Here is a 20,401-nt window from a genome sequence, read left to right as displayed (position 1 = left end):
ATAATTACTGGGTTTACTCTAGCCAGGTGTAATTGGAATTTTTTAAGATGGAAGATTTAAGAAGTTGTTACTGTCTTAGTAATCAAAGGTAGTGCAATCTCATATCTTGTGTTAGGGGCCATTCACACTGAATGTGTTTTTGTTAAGCTGCATACTTTTTCCATTGTTCTTATACACCGATCAGCCACAACATTACAACCACCTGCTTTATATTGTGTACAGCTGTGGCCAAAAGTATTGGCAGTGACATAAATTTTGTGTTTCGCAAAGTTTTCTGCTTCAGTTGTTGTGGTGTTGATTCACATTGTTTCTAGATTATTGTGCAGAGTGATCAGATGCATTTTAAATAATTGCAAAAAGCTTAATTGGCCAAAAAATGTACTTTTATCACAAAAACCCAAATTTCACTGTTTACAAAATGACCAACTAACATAATTTCACTAATCATATCAGCAGCACATGGGAAAGTGTGAACGAGTACTTGTCAGGTGAAATCACTATCACTCTGGTTGGATTATAAGAGCAGACTGATTGCTATAAAAGGAAGGAAGAAGTGCTTCCAATCATTGTGTTCTTGTTCGTAATGGTTCCCTCTAAAGAAAGACGTGCAGCCATCATCACTTTGCATCAAAATGGCCTCACATGCAAAGAAATTGCTGCAAAGAATATTGCACCTGAAAGAACAATTTACCGGATCAACAAAAACTTCAAGGAAGGAGGTTCAACTGCAGTGAAGAATGCTTCAGGATGTCCCAGAGTGTCCAGCAAGCACCAGGACCATCTCCTCCTGAGGAGTCCGCTATGGAATCGTGTTACCACCAGTGCAAAGCTTCCTCAATACTGGCTGCAGGTTGGTGTGAGTGCATCTGCACGCACAGTGAGGTGAAGACTTTTGGACAATGACCTGGTGTCAAGAAGGGCAGCAAAGAAGCCACTTCTCTCCAACAAAAACTTCCAAGGACAGACTGAAATTCTGCAGTAAGTACAAAGATTGGACAGCAGAAGACTGGAGCAAAGTTATTTTCTCTGATGAAGTCCCCTTCCGACTGTTTGGAACATCTGGAAAATCGATAGTCTGGAGAAGAAAAGGTGAACGCTACCATGAGTCCTGTGCTGTGCCAACAGTGAAGCATCCTGAGACCATCCATGAGTGGGGTTGCTTTTCATCCAAGGGAGTGGGTTCTCTCACAATTCTGCCCAAAAACACTGCCATGAATAAAGAAGGGGGGGACGGAATCAGATCTCAGTGATTTGGACTGTGGCATGGTTGTTGGTGCCAGATGGGCTGGTTTGAGTATATCTGTAACGGCTCATCTCCTGGGATTTTCACTCACAACAGTCTCTACAATTTACTCTAAATTGTGTGAAAAAACATCCAGTGATGTGGCAGTTCTGAGGATTGAAACACTATGTTGATGAGAGAGGTCAACAGAGTATGGCCAGACTGGTTAGAACTAACAAAGTCTACAGTAACAAAGTCTACGGATAACTGCTCTGTACAATTGTGGTGAGAAGAATCTGAAAATGTTATTCTGAGATGCGGGTTGGCGCTGTTTTGGCGATACAAGGGGGACCTACACCATATTAGGCAGGTGGTTTTAATGTTGTGGATGATCGGTGTATGTAAACATGCGCTAGACGGAGGTTTTTGACCGTTGCGCCGCGTCCAGCTTTTTTTTTTTTCACCGTATTTTAGACACCATGTCAAGTATAAAAATAAAATAATAAAAAAAAAAGCAATAGCGCGTCTCAAGATACGTTGTCTTGTTTTTATATCGCAAGAAGGCTCCTCCTGTACAACCACCGCGTCTTCATCACAGTGCGCGGGAAATTGCCACTCCTGAAGATTTTAGCTCCAACCCTAATCTAACATGCCTGAACAAAATTTTCAAGTTCTCTAGGATGACTTGAAAAACAATTAAGGGCAGTTGTGTTTGATTAGGTTTGGAGCTAAACTCTGTTGTTCAGTGGCACTTCAGGAACGGAGTTGGCCACCCCTACACTGTCATTTTCACATTCATTTTAGAGGAATGCCAGGAGAAGCTGTGCTTATTTAATAGAGCAGATATCGAAGCTATAGCGTTTTTTGTTGTTGTTTTTTTTGGAATTGAATGCTTGCGGAAGACCTTGTCGAGTTCAGACGCATCGACCGCAATACCAGTCGCATCTCAGAATAACATTTTTAGATTCTTTTCACCACAATTGTACATTTGAGTTTCGTGTTTGATGTGTAAAGACCACTACACGGATAAATGAGAAATATATCAGCGGGACGATTCCCTCCTTGATAAACGTGTCAACACCAGATACCAATCGAGACCACTACTCCATTTTTTAAAAAGTCAGTATATTATTTCGCTTATGGCATATCGGGAAAAGAACAAAAAGACACTTCTAGAGTTGGTGAAGCTGCCAGACAATAGCTGCTGTGCCGACTGTGGAGCTCCAGGTGAGTACAGTAACACCGCATCATGTAAACGGCGAACTAGGCTACTTCGTCTGCTACTATAGCAAATGCAAACAACTGTAGTCGCTTAAAATAAAATAGCATGTGTCTTCATTGCTATAGATCGATTTAACTATATATTTTATAAAACAATGGCATTTGTTATAAAAAGAAATGGCCAAAACACATTTAAAACTACAGCTGCCAAAGTGGTTATAAGCAGATGTCTTCACTCAAACCGTAGTATAGATGAATGTTAAAGTAAATATAGTAAAACCATGGTAAACTTCAAATGGATTGCTAATTTAATTTACTCATTATTTGGAACCAAATCTAAATTAGAATCTAAGTTAAAATGAATTTGAATCAAAATAAGATTCTAATGGATTAACAGAAATTCAGAAAAATTATGTGTCCACTAAGATTTTATTTGATCCAGTGATTTTTTTATTTGAGCCATTTAGGATTTGCAAATTAAGTTTGTTAAATGTTTATTTGTTTGTTTATTTTAAATATACACTTGACATAAATGTTTGTCCATTCATATAGTCAATGCTTAATTTTCCATTGTTTACCATTTGAAGAACCAGACTGGGCTTCGTGTACACTTGGAATATTTGTGTGTCTGAACTGTTCTGGAACTCATCGCAATCTTCCAGCTATAAGTCGTATCAAATCCATACGCCTAGACTTCTGGGATGACGAGGTTGTGCAGGTATGGTAACTGACCTGGGAAATACCTGCCGTGCACATTATTTGACGCTATTTCACCAACAACCAATTGTATCCTACATTTGATGTCAACAATGTTATTACTATATTTATTTTGCATGGATACTGTTTTACATATCATTTAGTAGTTACATTAAAGGAATAGTTCCCCCAAAATGAAAATTTATTTATGGATGAACTATCAATAAATAAATTTATTAAACTATCCATACAACTATAATTTATTTATGGATGAACTATCCTTTCAAGTTGTACATGTGAACTTTATTGCCATTGTGTTTCCTTTCAATTCATTTTCGGGTGAGAAGTTCATGAAGGCCAATGGAAACAGAGCTGCCAAAAAATTCTATGAGAAATTTGTCCCCGTCTTTTATTATCAACCTCAGCCAGAAGACTGCGAGTAAGTATTCCACTCCTTTTCTGCTGATTTAAGTCAAACTAACCTATATACAAACTGAAATAACTAAAACATATTGAGTTTGTATCATGATTGAGCAAATCTATGTTTTGGGAAGTAAAAAAAAAAAAAAAAGGAAAAAAGCTGATCAAGCAAACATCTTACTGGCAGGAAAAAAGGCTGTGTACTATTGTTGGTCACATAAACTGGAACTAATTCAGCCAAAGAGGTTTCTGGTACTGAAGTCTAGTTCTTTGATTCTGTCCATAGACCTATATATTCTTGATGAGCTACATTGCATGTGCATTTGGTGCATTCGTTAAAGAGATAGTTTACCCACCCTCACGTTGTTCCAAAACCATATGATTTTCTTTCATCTGTGAAACACAACAGGAGATGCAGAATTTTAGTCTTAATCTCATCATTCACCTTCATTGCATCTTCGTACCATACATTGAAACATTCGGCCTAACATAGCCTTTTGTGTTCCATGAAGAAATAATGTCATAGGGGTTTGGAACAATGTGAGCGTGAGTTGATGATGACAGAAGATGCATTTTTGGGTGAATTATTGCTGTAAATATATAGTCGCATTCAGCTGAACTCGTCTGATGTTGTTAGAAAATAGTATATGTTTAGACTTGCATAATAAAATAGATAGTATGATTTTCACATCAATTGACTAAAGTTTACTGTATGTAACTCCAAAAAAAAAAAAAACATTATCTTTACTGTAGGGTACTGAGAGAACAATGGATTCGAGCCAAATATGAAAGAATGGAGTTTACAGAGGAAAATACAGAAAGACCATACACAGCAGGTAAACAATTTCAGTTCCTATAGATCTTTTCTTTTAACCTTAGACTTTAAAACATTAAATAAGGTGCGTTGTGAAGGTAAGTCAGCTCAGATTTACTGAAAAGCAAATTACTAATTCCACATCTTTATCTGAAAACTGAAAGTTTCATTTAGTATCACTACTTTATTTTAAGAATGTGAAATGTCAGGGGGGACTGGGTAGCTCAGCGAGTACTGACGCTGACTACCACCCCTGGAATCGCGAGTTCGAATTCGGGGCATGCTGAGTGACTCCAGCCTGGTCTCCTAAGCAACCAAATTGGCCTGGTTGCTAGGGAGGGTAGAGTCACATGGGGTAACCTCCGTGTGTTCACAATTAGGGGTTCTTGCTCTCAATGGGGCGCATGGTAAGTTGTGCGTGGATCATGAAGAGTAGCATGAGCCTCTACATGCTGTGAGTCTTTGCGGTGTCATGCACAGCGAGCCACATTATAAGATGCGTGGATTGACTGTCTCAGAAGCAGAGGCAACTGAGACTTGTCCTCCACCACCCGGATTGAGGCAAGTAACTGCGCCACCACAAGTACCTACTAAGTAGTAGTAAAAGGGATAAAAAAGTGAAATGTCAGAATAATAGTAGAGAGAATTAATTATTTCATCACATTCCTTGTGGGTCACAAGTTTACATACAATTTGCTTGTATTTGATATCATTGCCTTTAAATTGTTTTACTTGGGTCAAACGGGTAGGTTTTCGCAAGCAATTCACAATAAGTTGCTGGAATTTTGGCCCATTCCTCCAGACAGAACTGGTGTAACTGAGTCAGGTTTTTAGGCCTCCTTGCTCACACACACCTTTTCAGTTCTGCCCACAAATTGTGAATTTGATTTGTGATGGCCACTACAAGATCTTGTAGGTATGCTTATGGTCATTGTCCATTTGGAAGACCCATTTGCGACCGAGCTTTAACTTCCTGGCTGATGTCTTGAGATTTTGCTTTAATATGTCAACATTATTTTCCTTGGTCATGATGCCATCTATTTTGTGAAGTGCACCAGTCCCTCCTGCAGCAAAGCACTGCCACAGCATGATGCTGCCACACCCATGCTTCACAGGTTGGGATGGTGTTCTTTGGCTTGCAAACCTCACCCTTTTTCCTCCTAACATAACGATGGTAATTATGGTTTAAGTAAAATTTTTGCTTCATCAGACCAGAGGGTATTTTTCCAAAAAGTAAGATCTTTGTCCCCATGTGCACTTGCAAACTGTAGTTTGGCTTTTTTTATGGCGGTTTTGCAGTAGAGGCTTCTTCTTTGCTGAGCAACCTTTCAGGTCATGTTGATATAGGACTCGTTTTACTGTGGATATAGATACTTGTCTACTTGTTTCCTCCAGCAACTTCACAATGTCCTTTGCTGTTGTTCTGGGATTGATTTACATTTTTCACACCAAACTACATTTATCTCTAGGAGACAGAATGCGTCTCCTTCCTGAGCTGTATGATGGCTGCGTGTTCCCAAGGTGTTTATACTTGCGTAATATTGTTTGTACAGATGTACAGGTGGTACTTTCAGCCATTTGGAAATTGCTCCCAAGGATAAACTAGACTTGTGTTGGTTCAGTTAGTTTTTCTGAGATCTTAGCTGATTTCTTTTGCTTTTCCCATGATGTCACGCAAAGAGGCACGGAGTTTGAAGTTACGCCTTAAAATACCTTAATAGGTACATCTCCAATTCAGTACACCTCCTATCAGAAGCTAATTGTCTAATGGCTTGCCTTTTACATAATTTTCTGAAATTTTCCAAGCTGTTTAAAGGCACAGTTAACTTGGTGTATGTAATCTTCTTACCCACTGGAATTGTCATTTATAGTCAGTTAAAACTGAAACAATCTGTCTGTAAACGATTTGTTCCAAAAATTATTTGTGTCATGCAAAGTAGATGTCATAAATGACTTGCCAATTCTATAGTATGCATGAAATCTGTGGAGTGGTTAAATTAATTTTAATGACTTCAACCTAAGTGTATTTAAACTTCTGACTTCAACTGTATATTTATTTATATATATATATATATGTATGTATGTATGCATGCATACATTGGTGGAAAAACATGAATTTACATGATTAATATTTTGTGCATATCAAGCAATTTGGCAAAGTCTCAAAAAAAAGTTTTTGAAATAGAGAAAGGGAAAAACATGCAATTTTAGCAAAAACTACAACGAAAAATATAGAATAGATAATAGTATATTATCATGCAGAGCATATTATAGTCAGCCAGTTTCATCCACTCGGCTTGCTTTGGTGTATATTTGTATTTGCTCAATTTGTACTTGGTCTGCTAATATTGAGGATATTAGAAATGTTTTGATTAAACTGTTTTGCCTGTTTCTAGGTGTCTATGAGGGCATGTTATGGAAGAAAGGAAAGGATAATGGACAGTTTCTCGAGCGGAAGTTTGTTCTTTCAGTGCGTGATTTTACCCTCAAGTACTACAAGGAGGATGTAAGGAAATAAATAATTTGAGCAATTATTTGCTGTATAATCTGCAAACTATATTAAGACAAGAAAGATTACTCTTTATTGAAGACATTTGTTGTTGAAGCCAGTAAAACGACCATAAACAACTGCATGCAATTTTGTTGCATTATTGGTCCATTGTCTCTTTAAAAAGATTCTACGTCTTTAAAAAGAAAAGTCAGTCATGTATTAGGTGCACAAATGAGTTGAAGCAACACATTTAGTAATGTATGTGCTTTTCAGGAATCTAAGGGGCCAAAGGCCATCATCTCTGTGAAGGACTTGAATGTGACCTTTCAGCCTGAGAAGATAGGACATGCTCATGGCCTTCAAATCACCTACTGTGTGGAAGATCACGCCCAAAACCTTTTTGTTTACCATAAAAGTGGACGGGTGAACACTTTTTGATACATTTTCTCTTCTTTCTTCCTTTGTCCACAAGCAATTTGAACCCCCCCCCCCTTCAAATCTGAGCTATATTTATTTACTTTGTGAAACTTATTTAAGAAACTTGAATCCATTTCAGCTGCAAAGCCAGCCTTGCTGCTAAAAAAATACTAAAGTATTTGCTCTCTAATTCTTTTTAGGAAATTGTAAGTTGGTTTAATGCCATTAGAGCTGTTCGCCATGTCTACCTTAAAACAGCCTTTCCAACAGCAACTGAGGGAGATGTAAGTACATTTAGTCAGTAAGTGTTTGTCTTTCAGTAACTAGAGCACCATGTGTTACTACCTCAGTGCTTATAATTTATATGACGTTAGGTTTTGAAAATCTCAAATGTCTTGCTTAAAAACATGTTCAAATGCTCTCACCGGTTGTAATTATGCTTACAAAATGTAATGAAAAAAAGGAAGTTTTCAAGTTTCCTCTTTTCCAGGTTCTTTTACTTCCCAAAACCAAAAACTGCTGTAGGCCTGTCTTCCCTCCTATTTCACAAGATTTCTATTGCCTTATAACATATCAATGACAACAGTGGCCAAAAATGTGTTTTTTATGTTTTGTTACTTTCCTTGTGCATACTAAAACAAGTTAAATGGTTCTGTCAACGGTGCATACCCACTAATCACTTTCAGGAGTGTCTTTTGCTCTGCATGTCTGGTAATCTGGAACAACATTATACAGAATTGGCTTACACAAAACAGTTTTCCTAGAAATTTTCTTCAGAAATACTAAAGACTTTTAATGGAAACATGACTAGAAAAACAAAACTTTTTTTGACTGATGGCTCTGAGAGCACCGTGGAACAGTCCGTGAGCAACTTTGTTTTTAAACTATGTACCCAATTAGTCATTTCTCCATTCCCGTCTAAAAGATAATTCACCAGTATTTCTTGTTTTAAGTTAATACCATGGATAACCAGAAACTATCTGAAAGAGGGTTACATGGAGAAGACTGGCCCTCTGGTAAGAGTTTACACAAATGACACTATGAATGTTGAATAAGTGCCCTGATTACTGACATATCTTGAAATCTAGATTTTCTGTTGTACTTGTTTGATTTCAGGATAAATTTGAAAAAACTTGCTATTCTTGTAAAACACCTCTTTCACAACTCTTTGCACACACGCCTTTGCACACACACCTACACACACAGCTACATATACTGTAGGTGCATTTTTCTTGGCATTTCTTGTTTTTATCTTTGCTTTGTGGGGCCCCCTGGTGGCTCGGGCCACTTATAACTAGAAACGGCCCTGCATTTTTGTATATTTTTGTAATGCACTTAGAAAGTAATATAAAAAGTGTTAATTTGTTAATAAACAAATAACTTGGACTGTTTGTATATGTTGAACAGCAAAGAGAACCTTTCAAGAAAAGATGGTTTATCTTGGATTCACTGGACAGGAAACTACTCTATTTTAAAACACAGCTGGTATGAATTGTATTTAATTATTGTTATTATTATTATTATTATTATTATTTTTATTTTTTGCAAATCCAGGAAGTCTTCCAAAATTTCAACTTAATTTACAGGGCATCCATATAACTAAAGTCCTGAATTCAGATAATATTCTGCATTGTCTTTAGTGAAACTAAACATTCTAACCTTGTTACATACAATATAATACGTCTGTAATAGATTTTTAGAGGTTATCTAAAAAGATCTTTTGTTGTTTTAATGGTTTGTTTCTTTCCTTAAGGATGCTATTGAGCTTGGGGTTGTTTTTATTGGCTCAGAAAATCACGGGTATTCAGTGAGGGAGTGTGTACCTAAAGGGACAAGAGGCAACAAATGGAAGTGTGGGGTAATTGTGGAGACGCCTGATCGACAGTTTGTCTTCATGTGTGAACAAGAGCGTGATCAAAAAGAGTGGGTGGAGGCCCTCAAAAAAGTCATTTCAAAACCTATGCAGCCCCAAGATTATACCAGTAAGATTACACCACTCTTCATCAGATGTGCTAATTGAATAACACATAAGATGTAAAACATGAAGTTAAAAAAATAACACACTGTCTTATTTCAGCTGAAGCTAATATACGTAGACGGAGATGAAAACAGTGACTGGATGTGACAGTGAGCTCAGCACACAACGTCTCATTGTACTCTAAATTAATTTTAGATGAACCCTTATATTCTGATTTCAAATCTTGGGTTGAACATTTGACGACAAACAGTCACATCAGATGGAGAGAACATCTTTGGGCATTATCTCTAACAGTAAGTTCAAAAGAAATGGTCAATTTAAGGATATGAAACTTCTTAAACTGACAGAAAATTTAAGCACTGACAGTATGGTGGTTGGTCTGGAGGCACAGAATGATGGATCAGACTGCTGTGTGAAGCTCTTGGCTCTTTAGTATAAGGAGAGATCCTGAAGCCTTGACTTAAGACCTAAAGGATACAACATCTTATGTTTATTAGAGAAAACTGAATTAGATTCACAGACTAAGTTCACTACAACTGAGCTAGACACAAAATAGAAGTGGGGACTTTGGTACATGATAATGTGCACTAATCACTAACAGTATTCTCTCAACCTGAGGATGGTGAAGAAGCATGAGTGACCTGTAGTGTGCGATGAGAAATGCTCTTTGATAAACACTTGAGTTTCATTAAACTGACATTTGGCCAGGCATTTTTTTCTTATTTATAATCATGTGGATTATTGAACAAAGCTGACTTGATGTCCACACTTTTTCCATTTGATTTATATTCATGTGTATCTTTAAATAACTTAGTTAGCCATGCAAGTTGATATGTGCCATGTTTTTCATACTGTGTTTCTGTAAATGAAATTAAAATGTTTTTCATTACAGGTTTATGCATGATAACATACTTGATATAATTGTGTTCACTGACTGATAACTGTATAGTATACTCTCAGAAAATAGTACCTTTTAAGGTACAGCACCATCACTGGAGTGGTACCCTTATTTTGGGAATATATTTGTACCTATGGAGACAGAAAGCTAAACAATTGTTGTTGTTCCCAGAGCAATGGAGTGGTGGTGGTGTAGTGGTCTAAGCACATAACTGGTAATCTGTTAATCAGAAGGACGCTGGTTCGAGCCCCACAGCCACCACCATTGTGTCCTTGAGCAAGGCACTTAAATCCAGGTTGCTCCAGGGGGATTGTCCCTGTAATAAGGGCTCTGTAAGTCGCTTTGGATAAAAGCGTCTGCCAAATGCATACATGTACATGTAAATAAAACATATAAATGTACCTTTAAAGGTACACTAACACAATCGGTCCTCAGGGTACAACTGTGTATTCAAAACAAGTTATTAATTTTACCTAGAGGTACAAAAACTGTTCCCTTAAGTGGTCCAGTATAGACCTAGATCCAGAGTATAGACCTATTACTTTGCTAGCTACTTTTTGTCTGAACACAGAGATGTTCTATGATGCATAATTGGGGCCTGTTTTCCATTTTCCCAAAATGGGGGACCATTTTCTGGTCTCTAGTGTTTACACTTGCATCTACATACGTTTTTAGTGGATAATGTGACATTTAACTTAAAGGAATAGTTCACCCAAAAATTTAAAATTCTCTCGTCGTGTACTCCCCTTCATTTCATCCCATACGTGAATGACTTTTGGTCTTCTGCAGAACACAAATTAAGATTTTTAGAAGAATATTTCAGCTCTGTAGCTCCGTAGGTGCATGTGAATGGTGGCTGATATGATAGGTGTGGTTGAGAAACAGATCAATATTTAAGTCCTTTTTTACTATAAATATCCACCTTTGACCAGCCCCGACCAGTAGGTGATGATATGCAAGAAGAACTTAAACTGCCACAAAAACAAAGAAGGAAAATGTGAAAGCTTTGCAAACACGTTTCCTCCAGTCCTACAGATGGCGGTATAACGCCATGACCACTAGCGGTAAACAGAAAAAGTCAGTGTGAGATTCGCGTTTGACTATCGCTGCATTCCGTAGTTACCGGTTATTGGAGGTCAGCCTCTTCTGGCGTGTTCTTGAAATGTGAACCCAGAAATGTCATAAACGGAATCAGAAGAGAGCAAGCCGTACCCTCAGCTATACGGTATCGTTTTGTCTCGACGGCATGAACCGTCTCTATGTGTTAAACTCGTGTGAGCAGAGATTATCTGCACACTGAGACGGGCTGAATTTCATCCGTCCGTTTTGCCCTATAGTGAGGCAGCAGTGCGCGGGCCTCTGCTATTACACACGTCAGCGCGGTAAATGATCCAAGCCAAAGGATTTATTCTTTTTTTATTTTGATCAAATACAATTTGCAACCATGAGAAAGGACGTGAGGATATTATTGGTCGGAGAACGTAAGTCGGTTGATTCAGTGTTTTCCAGATTCATGACTGTCCTGATTCATGACCGGTTGAGTTGTTGAATTGTTTTGCAAAGGCATCTAATTAGTCAACAAGCACAGGTTATTTGCACCCGAAACCATTCCCACTCTTTATATTCTCATTTTAAAGCTGAGCAATTCTAAGCTTTCATTCATCAACATGAGACGTTCATCTTTATCATTATAACTAACGAGCAATTAAATAATCTGTTATGCTTAACGACATCTAAATGGGTTAAAAGAAGCTACACAAAAATATATTGATTTGTTGACATGCCTTTGCATATCTATAATGGTCAATGACGTGTCCCTGATTTTTTTTTTGTTCGTTTTTGCTTAATTAAAAAGTACTTGAATACAAATTAATTTTCAGATATAAACTGTTAAATTGAATAAATTCGTTTATGTTCTTAATTTGAATGATTATATTGAGAATATTTATTGCTATTGTTATTTTTAAATAAGCAGAGATGTCATTTTGGTTTTAAAATCTATATAACTTTTATATAAATATAGAATAATAAAGATACATTCTGTCCACCAAATACAAGTAAAATGGTGTAAGAGAGATGACCCCTTTAGATTTTCATGACTTAAGTTTTTTTTTTTTATTTATATCAGATGTTTTGACATTTTTGTGGAAAGGCACATTTTGTTCAGTTCAAATGGAGTAAACCTGAGAACTTTTTTGTGACTCAAAAAACCATGATACTTGTAAAAAATATGCTTTACCTTGAAAAATATGTTTGACATTTTTATGAAATTAATGATAAAGTTGGGTACACTCACGTGTCCTCACATTGCCAGAAAGGTATGTATTTTACCTTTTACTTCATGGTTACATATTAACTTCACACAAGTCATTAAAAACGTAAAAAATGCTTTCAATTATTTAAAACATTTATACCAGATGGACTCCGAATATATTTCTAAGAACTTGACTATATTTTTATCCCTCAAAAGAAGCTGAGAACTTCCTGAATTGCATTATTATTTTAATTGCATGAAAATAAAGAATACATTTGCCATTTGGATAGTGAGCATTACTTGTATGCATTTAGATTTGATTTATTTGTATTTAAATGCCTCTGATTTGCCTTTGCATTCATGCACATAAAGGCACTAAACATAAATAGAAAATGTTGGCATGATGGGAGTACACCTAAATGGATTGCAGTATTTGACACTTTTCACAATTCTATAATTGCAACAGCTGTATTTGCAATCTCAATAATTTTTTCTATTAATTCTGCAGCCCCACCTCAGACAGTCTTATTTAACAATGACCCCTAAAAGATTGCAGTTATTAGACACGTTTTGTTTTCTGCTTGGCTGTGCGTTGTGTAAAAAAAAAAAACAATCTTAGAAAATTGCAAGCAGCTTTAAATTATCCTCAGACCCTGAGATTAATGGTAGGGGTGTGATCCGCCATGTTTAGATGCTTTAGTTTCACACTTGTTTATCAGGGCTATTTTTAGCAGTTTTAGGAGAGACATTTGGTGGCCTTCCGATGGCAAGAACTACCAAAGTTTAGACTTGGCAACCAAAATGCTACATGTCATTGCAAACGTGCTGTTCACCCATGCCAAACCGTCAGGCTTCATGCACCTTGGTCTATTCACTTATACATATTTACTCGCATCAGATATTATTATATATATTTTTTTCACTTGTGCTTTTATTTCTTTTCATGGGTTCTGAAATGTTGACAGGCATGATTCTGGAAATTGTTTGGAGCTATTAATAGATCTAAAACTCAGTGGTCACCATATGAAATGCTTTCTCTCCACAGCCAAAGTGGGGAAGACCTCCCTGATTATGTCACTTGTCAGTGAGGAATTCCCTGACGAGGTAATCATTCCTTAAAATTGCATTTGATGATAAATTGACATCATGAATCCCCAATTTTCACTTATTATGATTAGACGCCGACCGATATATCGGTTTGACTGATTAATCGGTACTGATAGTTGCTTTTTTTTAAACTATCAGTTGTCTGAAAAAAATATGCTGTTAGTTGCCGATATTTAATGTATTTTTTCCCCTAATTGTTTTATTACTTATGATGTAAAGTATATCCAGTACAAAGATGCATACATGCTTTGTATTCCTGTTGTGTTTCTCAGACTTGTTTTTAGACTGCCTACCAATGCATACCATTATAATTTACCATGCACTCTGTATGATCATATTGAAGGTCCCTCTCCGAGCTGAAGAGATCACCATTCCTGCTGATGTCACACCTGAGAGGGTGCCTACACATATAGTGGACTATTCAGGTAATGACATATTATGTATCACTTTTATTTAATGATAATCTCGCAAACAGCTAAAGCAGACATGGGCAACATACGGCCCGTGGTCCGGATCAGGTCCTCCACATGGTTTAATGTAGCCTGCGGCTCATTTATCGTAAAAGCATTTTTTTTTATTGGATATTTCAGTTAACTTGCATTGGGACCTCACGCGTCTCCACAAGCGTTTAACATGCTCATGGTTGCCAGATAAGAGACGCAACATCCCCAGTTTGAGATTTATACTTGCGCAAATTGGAAATATTCCGCCTAATGTTATACTTATTTTGTGCAATCTGGCAACCATGCACACGAGTGCGCTTTTTCCATCTCTCGCTTTCCCCTTTGAACAAATTTAGCGATCTGTAGTGCAATATTCTGCTCAAGGAAAAGTGTTATACAGTTACTCTGTGTCCATTTTTGAGGCTGCTTGTGATGTTTGCTACTACTAATTTTGCAGGTAAACCTTCTCAGTGATTAAATTAAATATAAAAGTAGATCTCTGCATCGACACACGGAGGGGTTTTCATTGACATGTGAGCAAAAGCAAGCCAGAGATGAATATGTATATGTATTTTTTATTTGTGCAATTGAGAAATGTTGAAGTCCCTTCACACCTGTATGTTAATCTAACTCAAGTAATCATTTATCATAGTCATGCAGTCTGTGTTATTCAGTTGTGTGATGAAAGTCAAACGTTGACATCATCAACAAAAATATTGTCACTTGATGCATGTCCTTGTACTGGAAAAACCATGAATAAAACTATGCAACATAAAAGGAAATGCAATCCAGGATACATTAAATACAGGTTTTGTTTGATCTATGGCAGGTCAACACTTGATGTCCAATGTCAAATCTGTCCTGAAGCAAAACCAGTTGAGAATCACTGAGATAAAGGGACAGACAAGAGCAGTATATGTTAACTGTTAATAATCATAGGACATTACTTCAAAAGCTCACACAGCTGATGTTATTGTTTATTTAGTAGATCATTTAACATGCTATGCTAACATGCTTAAGTTATATAACATGTTATAGTTACATAATATTTTTTATCATATTTATATTTCTGTTTATTATAATTCTGTTAGCTTTCTTATTTTTTCCTATTTATTTTACACATACTTCAATAAAATAAATGATTTCAAGTTTCAATTATAATAAAGTGTTTGCTCAAAAATAAATAAATAACCCTTCTGTTTTCACTGATAATAGAAATTGTGTTATACCGTGAAACCATAATATTTTCTGAGACGGTTATCATACCTTGATAATCTCTAACCGTTGCAACCCTAGCACACACACACACACACACACACACAACGATCACTTGATGATTACCTAATCAAAATGACAAAATACATATTACTGTGAGGATAATAAATGAATTAAAATCAGATGCATTTCTGATTTGTTTATACGTTTCTCTTGACTGCATGAAGATATTTTTCTCAAATTTCTCACTACCTTTAAATATACAATGTAGCTGGCTAAAGCATAAATGTGACTGGATATAAACTAATGCAAATAGATATTTTAAAATATATATTTTATTTAAACATTTTGGTTGGACTTGCGTGTTTTTTGTCACATTGTTCTAACCGCTTGAGGTTAGCTTTAATATTAGCGTCCTCTCAGCCTGGTCTGCAAACATACTGCTGTTCTCTATTAATGCAGCATCTAGTCAAGAAATGAAATACTTTATAATGATATGACAACATTTACTCTATACATACCTTTTAGTTGTTGGTGTTTTAAGTCTGCATTGTTCAGCTCCATACAGTGTTCTGCTGCATTCAACATGCAGTCTTGCGTGTCAAATCAACCACCACGAGGCATCAGTGATAGTTTTTATTTCGCCTCTAGAGGCCGCTCTCATACTGTATAATGACAGCGCGCCCTTCCCAGCCGATCCAGCACCGGACACAATGGGGAGATTATTGGTGTGGATTTTTGCCGATAACCGATGGTTCCAGAAATCTTTATCGGAGCCGATTAATTGGCAAAACCGATATATCGGTCGACCTCTAGTACAAATCTTATATTGTCTTGTTATATGTTGTATTTCTTTTTTTTTTTTTTTTTATCCAACAGAAGCAGAGCAGACAGATGAGCAGCTTTACCAAGAAATTTCAAAGGTAATGCTGGGCTTTAATTTCCATGCTGATGTAATTTATTTTGATCTTGTGTTTATTCACCTAACTAGTCATTTGTTATGTTTGTACAGGCCAATGTTATATGCATAGTCTATGCAGTAAACAACAAGAAGTCAATTGAAGAGGTAAGTCTTGTTTCCTTGCATACCAAAAACAAATACCCATCAGTGTACCTGCAGACTAAATAGAAATTTGATTAAGTAATTAGTAATTCTAAAAAAGTTTATTCATAGTAATTATTTATACATTTTAATTTTTAGTGGTGTTCAATTGTGTCCCATTTTATTGTTTTTCTGAAGGTGACTAGTCATTGGATTCCCCTCATCAACGAACGGACAGATAAGGACAGCAGGTCTGTGGCCTCTTGCTTCTTGGCTGTGCTATGTTTGAAATGGATGTCTCATGGGTCCATCAACATGCTTGAAAAGAGAGCTGCCTGTCATTCTGGCATTCTTTTGACTTTACATGTTGAGTATTGTTATCTAAATTGTCATCAAAATGGGAAAATGCAAACATTTGCATATTGCAATTATCTGGTAGGCTGCTAGTGGCAGTGCAACAAATACCATTAAACAATTGACAAGGATTCTTTGTGCTCCCAAGACAACACTTACTGTTTTCTCAATCACTAGACTAAGGGTGTACTCTCACTAGGACGGTTGCCTAGTACCGTGCCCAAGCACGATTGTCCCCACTTCCCCGCTGGCCTGCACTCACATTGCACTTAACGTTCCTGGCCTGAGCACGCTTGCGTCATTACGATACGACTTTTTGTTTTGAAGAAAACAGGGTGAAAAGAGCTCTTTTGTAGAGCAAAATGGAGTCCATCATTGTAATGTTACTTTGTGGCTTTTATTTTTGTCGTTTGGGGCACGTTGACACACGGCCCTCTTACATGCCTAATTGTCAACAGCATCGCACCACTGGAATTTATACTTTTCTTCCGATGAGCTGCCAGATTTGCCTTGAGATACTGAACCCTCAATTTTTTCAGCTTGTCACTTCATTGCTCAGTGGTTCTTTGGTATCCACTAGCACGAAGATACTTGCGTATTTTACCAAATATGTCTGAGTTCTTGTGTGCTCTTCAAGTGGGCCAAGGCAAGGTTCGGAGCCATCACACAAGTCATACGAACTGTATTTGGGGGTCAAACTTGCCCCGGCACGGTACAGATTGTACTCCGTGTGAGTACACCCTAATTCTTAGAGTTAAGTGCACTCTCTTCTAGAGGTCGACAGACAGTGTATTTTGCCAATTTCAAGTACTAATGTGGTGGAACAGGCTGATAACGGATTAATCGGCCAATAGTTTAAATTTTTTTTTTAAATAAATTTCTTTTTTTTCCTCTTTTTTTTGTCCAAAATATAATCCTAAATGTAGTTTATTGTTAGACAGAAATCCCAATAATAATCAGAAAAGGAAGATTTGGTGCAGAATTCAGGACTTTGAACTATTAAGGCCCAAACATACTCTACGCAAGTACGTGAACACAGATGCACCTTGGTAAGCAAGCTCGATTTCACACGTCGTTGTATTGTGAAATGTGTCCGCACTCAATTCATAACACAACGCAAGTACACACTGCATTCTCAGCATTGCCAAAGGGCGATGGAGCGTCTTTCAATTAACAGCTGTCATGGCGGACTCGGGCAGCAATTTGAGTAATAAAATATTTCTGACTTTTTGTCCCCAGTCCATTCAGGGAACTTGTTTTTTTTCCGTGTCTCTACCCACTCCTCAACTCTCTGGGCTGCATGCGAAAATGTAGGCAACAGCTGACTTGCTGCCTAATCAGTTAATGGCTTAGCTGACAGCTGTTTTGAATGAATGGAACTATTAAGAACTGGTCTCCGAACAGTTTGAAAAGCACCTTATTTTCATCCTGACTACGTATACAGCCTCCGAAGGCAGCATTTTCCTGGTTTCGGACGCAGCACTGGTTTCATGGTCACGCCTAAAAAGTCTATTGCCCTCTTGTGGGTTTGTAACTGCCAGAGCAATGCAAGAGCGCACATTATGTAGCTTGCACTTGCGTACTTGCGTGAAGTATGTTTTGGCCTTTAACCAGCTCATAACATACTGGGGACTCTTATTTGAAATAACGCAGACTTAACTCCATTACAATGGTCTATATGTATTTTGCAGATTAAGCTTTTCATAGCCTGTGTATACACCAGAAGGCAGGTCGTGTAGAAATTAACGTAATTTGGTACGAAATGTGCAAATCAATCCCAGATCAACTGCAAAGGACCTTGTGAAGATGCTGGAGGAACAGGTTGACAAGTATCTATGTCCACAGTAAAACAAGTCCTATATTTAAATAACCTGAAATGCAGCTCCGCAAGGAAGAAGCCAGACTACAGTATGCAAGTGCACATGGGGAACACCATCCCAACTGTGAAGCATGGGGGGTGGCAGCATCATGTTTTGGGGTACTTTGCTGCTGGAGGAACTGGTGCACTTCACAAAATAGATGGCATCATGAGGAAGAAAAACTATGTAGATACATTGAAGCAATATCTCAGCCAGGAAGTTAAAGCTTGGTCACAAACGGGTCTTCCAAATCGACAATGACCCCAAGCATACCTCCCAAAGTTGTGGCAAAATGGCTTAAAGGGGTCATGACATGGTTTTTTTTATTGTATTATTATGTTCCCTTAGGTGCAATTATAGTATTAATATATTTTTTTTTAAGAAAAACTTTTAAAATCTAGTGATTTATGACCTTTTCCCACCCTGTTTCTCATCCTCTGATTCAAACAGTCTGTTTTGGAGGCGTTTCCATTTAAGACTTCAGTGTTAACGCCCACTGTTATGATTGGCTAACGTCAGTGCCTATGTATCAATTATTGACGCTCCAGCCAGAACAATATGCAAGTAAACTAAGTAAAAACACTGTGATTATTCATAATGAATGAAATTGCGCTTTAAAAAGTAGTTTAAAGTTTAAAATAGATTACTTACAGTTTGCGTCGTCGTTGTTCCCAGAATAGTCGGCACGGACTTATCTTTGAGCAACAGTTTTCTGGTAAAGCCAGCATCATATTGAGATTTGTTCTCAAAACAGTCATCCTTAAAATGTACAGAACAAACGCTTAAGTTAACACTGCCGTGACTGGAACGTCCGCAAAAAATAAACTGCATCCATTTTTCCCTGACGTCTGGATCTTTCGGCAGCTTATTCAGAGGTTTTGTTTGACCACAGCCAGGAACAGCACATCTGTGTGGCATCGTAATTTTCCTGTGCACAAGTAGTCTCTGTCAGAGCTCGCTGTCCATCGACTGAACACTTGTGAGGCGACGGCGATACTGAAATGAGCGTAGTTGTCTTGCGCTTAAATCGTAGTTATCTTGTGCTGGAGGCGGTCATATGCAAACGCTGTTACGTCACTTCTAACCGACACGTCACTTCTAACCATGAATCCAGAACGAGATGTATTTTGAGCTTGATTAAATAAATGATTCGTTTAGAATGGGGAGGACGTCTTAAAATATTAAACTTGCAGGACGTTTTAATGATACAAAGACCTCTTATATACCAAAAGATCAAGGCAAATTTGGTTTCTCATGTCATGACCCCTTTAAGGAAAGCAAAGTCAAGGTATTTGAGAGGCCATCACAAAGCCCTGACCTATATCCGATAGAAAGTTTGTGGGCAGAACTGAAAAAGTGTGTGCGCGAGGAAGGAGGCCTACAAACCTGACTCAGTTACACCAGTTCTGTCTGGAGGAATGGACCAAAATTCCAGCAACGTATTGTGAGAAGCTTGTGGAAGGCTACCCAGAACGTTTGACCCAAGTTAAACAATTTAAAGGCAAATACTACCAAATACCAACATGTGTATGTAAACCTCTGACCCACTGGGAATGTGATGAAAGAAATAAAAGCTGAAATCAATAATTCTCTCTACTATTATTCTAACATTTCACATTCTTAAAATAAAGTAGTGATCCTAACTAATACAGGGACAGTTTTCTACGATTGAATGTAGGGAATTGTGAAAATCGAGTTTAAATGTATTTTGCTAAGGTGTATGTACATTTCTGACTTAATCTGTATATTTCACCAAACAAGGTTTAATGAGGAATATAGTTTATTATTATTTACATGATATGAATTTTATGACACCTGTTTTGTGCTGATGGAGTACATTGCTTTTTGGAACTATTGGTTATCTGCAAATAGTTTGTTTTTAAATTATTATTCCACTGTGGCTGGCACTAATTGGTTAAACCAATATATTGGCCTACCTCTACTTTCTTTAGCAGTTAATGGTGAAGCGG

General features: G+C 37.3%; 2 protein-coding genes across 6 annotated transcripts in view; both read left to right on the top strand.

Moving 5' to 3' along the window:
* The first annotated feature begins 1,739 nt into the window (after window positions 1-1,739).
* Window positions 1,740-10,516, top strand: adap2 (ArfGAP with dual PH domains 2). The gene is made up of 11 exons (XM_052132397.1): window positions 1,740-2,449; window positions 3,031-3,161; window positions 3,487-3,578; window positions 4,313-4,395; window positions 6,770-6,879; window positions 7,138-7,287; window positions 7,482-7,565; window positions 8,235-8,297; window positions 8,689-8,766; window positions 9,035-9,263; window positions 9,359-10,516. Exons 1-11 carry the CDS (start codon window positions 2,362-2,364, stop codon window positions 9,385-9,387), a joined length of 1,137 nt encoding a protein of 378 aa, XP_051988357.1. The 5' UTR covers window positions 1,740-2,361; the 3' UTR covers window positions 9,388-10,516.
* Window positions 10,517-11,287: 771 nt separating this feature from the next.
* Window positions 11,288-20,401, top strand: part of rhot1a (ras homolog family member T1a) — a 36,181-nt gene continuing 27,067 nt past the window's right edge. For all 5 annotated transcript variants that reach the window (XM_052132168.1, XM_052132166.1, XM_052132164.1 and 2 more), the window contains exons 1-6: window positions 11,288-11,638; window positions 13,457-13,515; window positions 13,862-13,943; window positions 16,056-16,099; window positions 16,189-16,242; window positions 16,417-16,469. In XM_052132168.1, the coding sequence (XP_051988128.1) occupies window positions 11,602-11,638; window positions 13,457-13,515; window positions 13,862-13,943; window positions 16,056-16,099; window positions 16,189-16,242; window positions 16,417-16,469 (329 nt within the window). In that variant the 5' untranslated portion in view covers window positions 11,288-11,601. The remainder of the gene's footprint in view (window positions 11,639-13,456; window positions 13,516-13,861; window positions 13,944-16,055; window positions 16,100-16,188; window positions 16,243-16,416; window positions 16,470-20,401) is intronic.

The sequence above is a fragment of the Xyrauchen texanus genome, chromosome 8 (assembly GCF_025860055.1).
Source record: "Xyrauchen texanus isolate HMW12.3.18 chromosome 8, RBS_HiC_50CHRs, whole genome shotgun sequence".
Lineage (NCBI taxonomy): Eukaryota > Metazoa > Chordata > Actinopteri > Cypriniformes > Catostomidae > Xyrauchen > Xyrauchen texanus.
The sequence above is the reverse complement of the archived record's forward strand: the minus strand, read 5'-3'. Positions and strand labels throughout refer to the sequence as shown.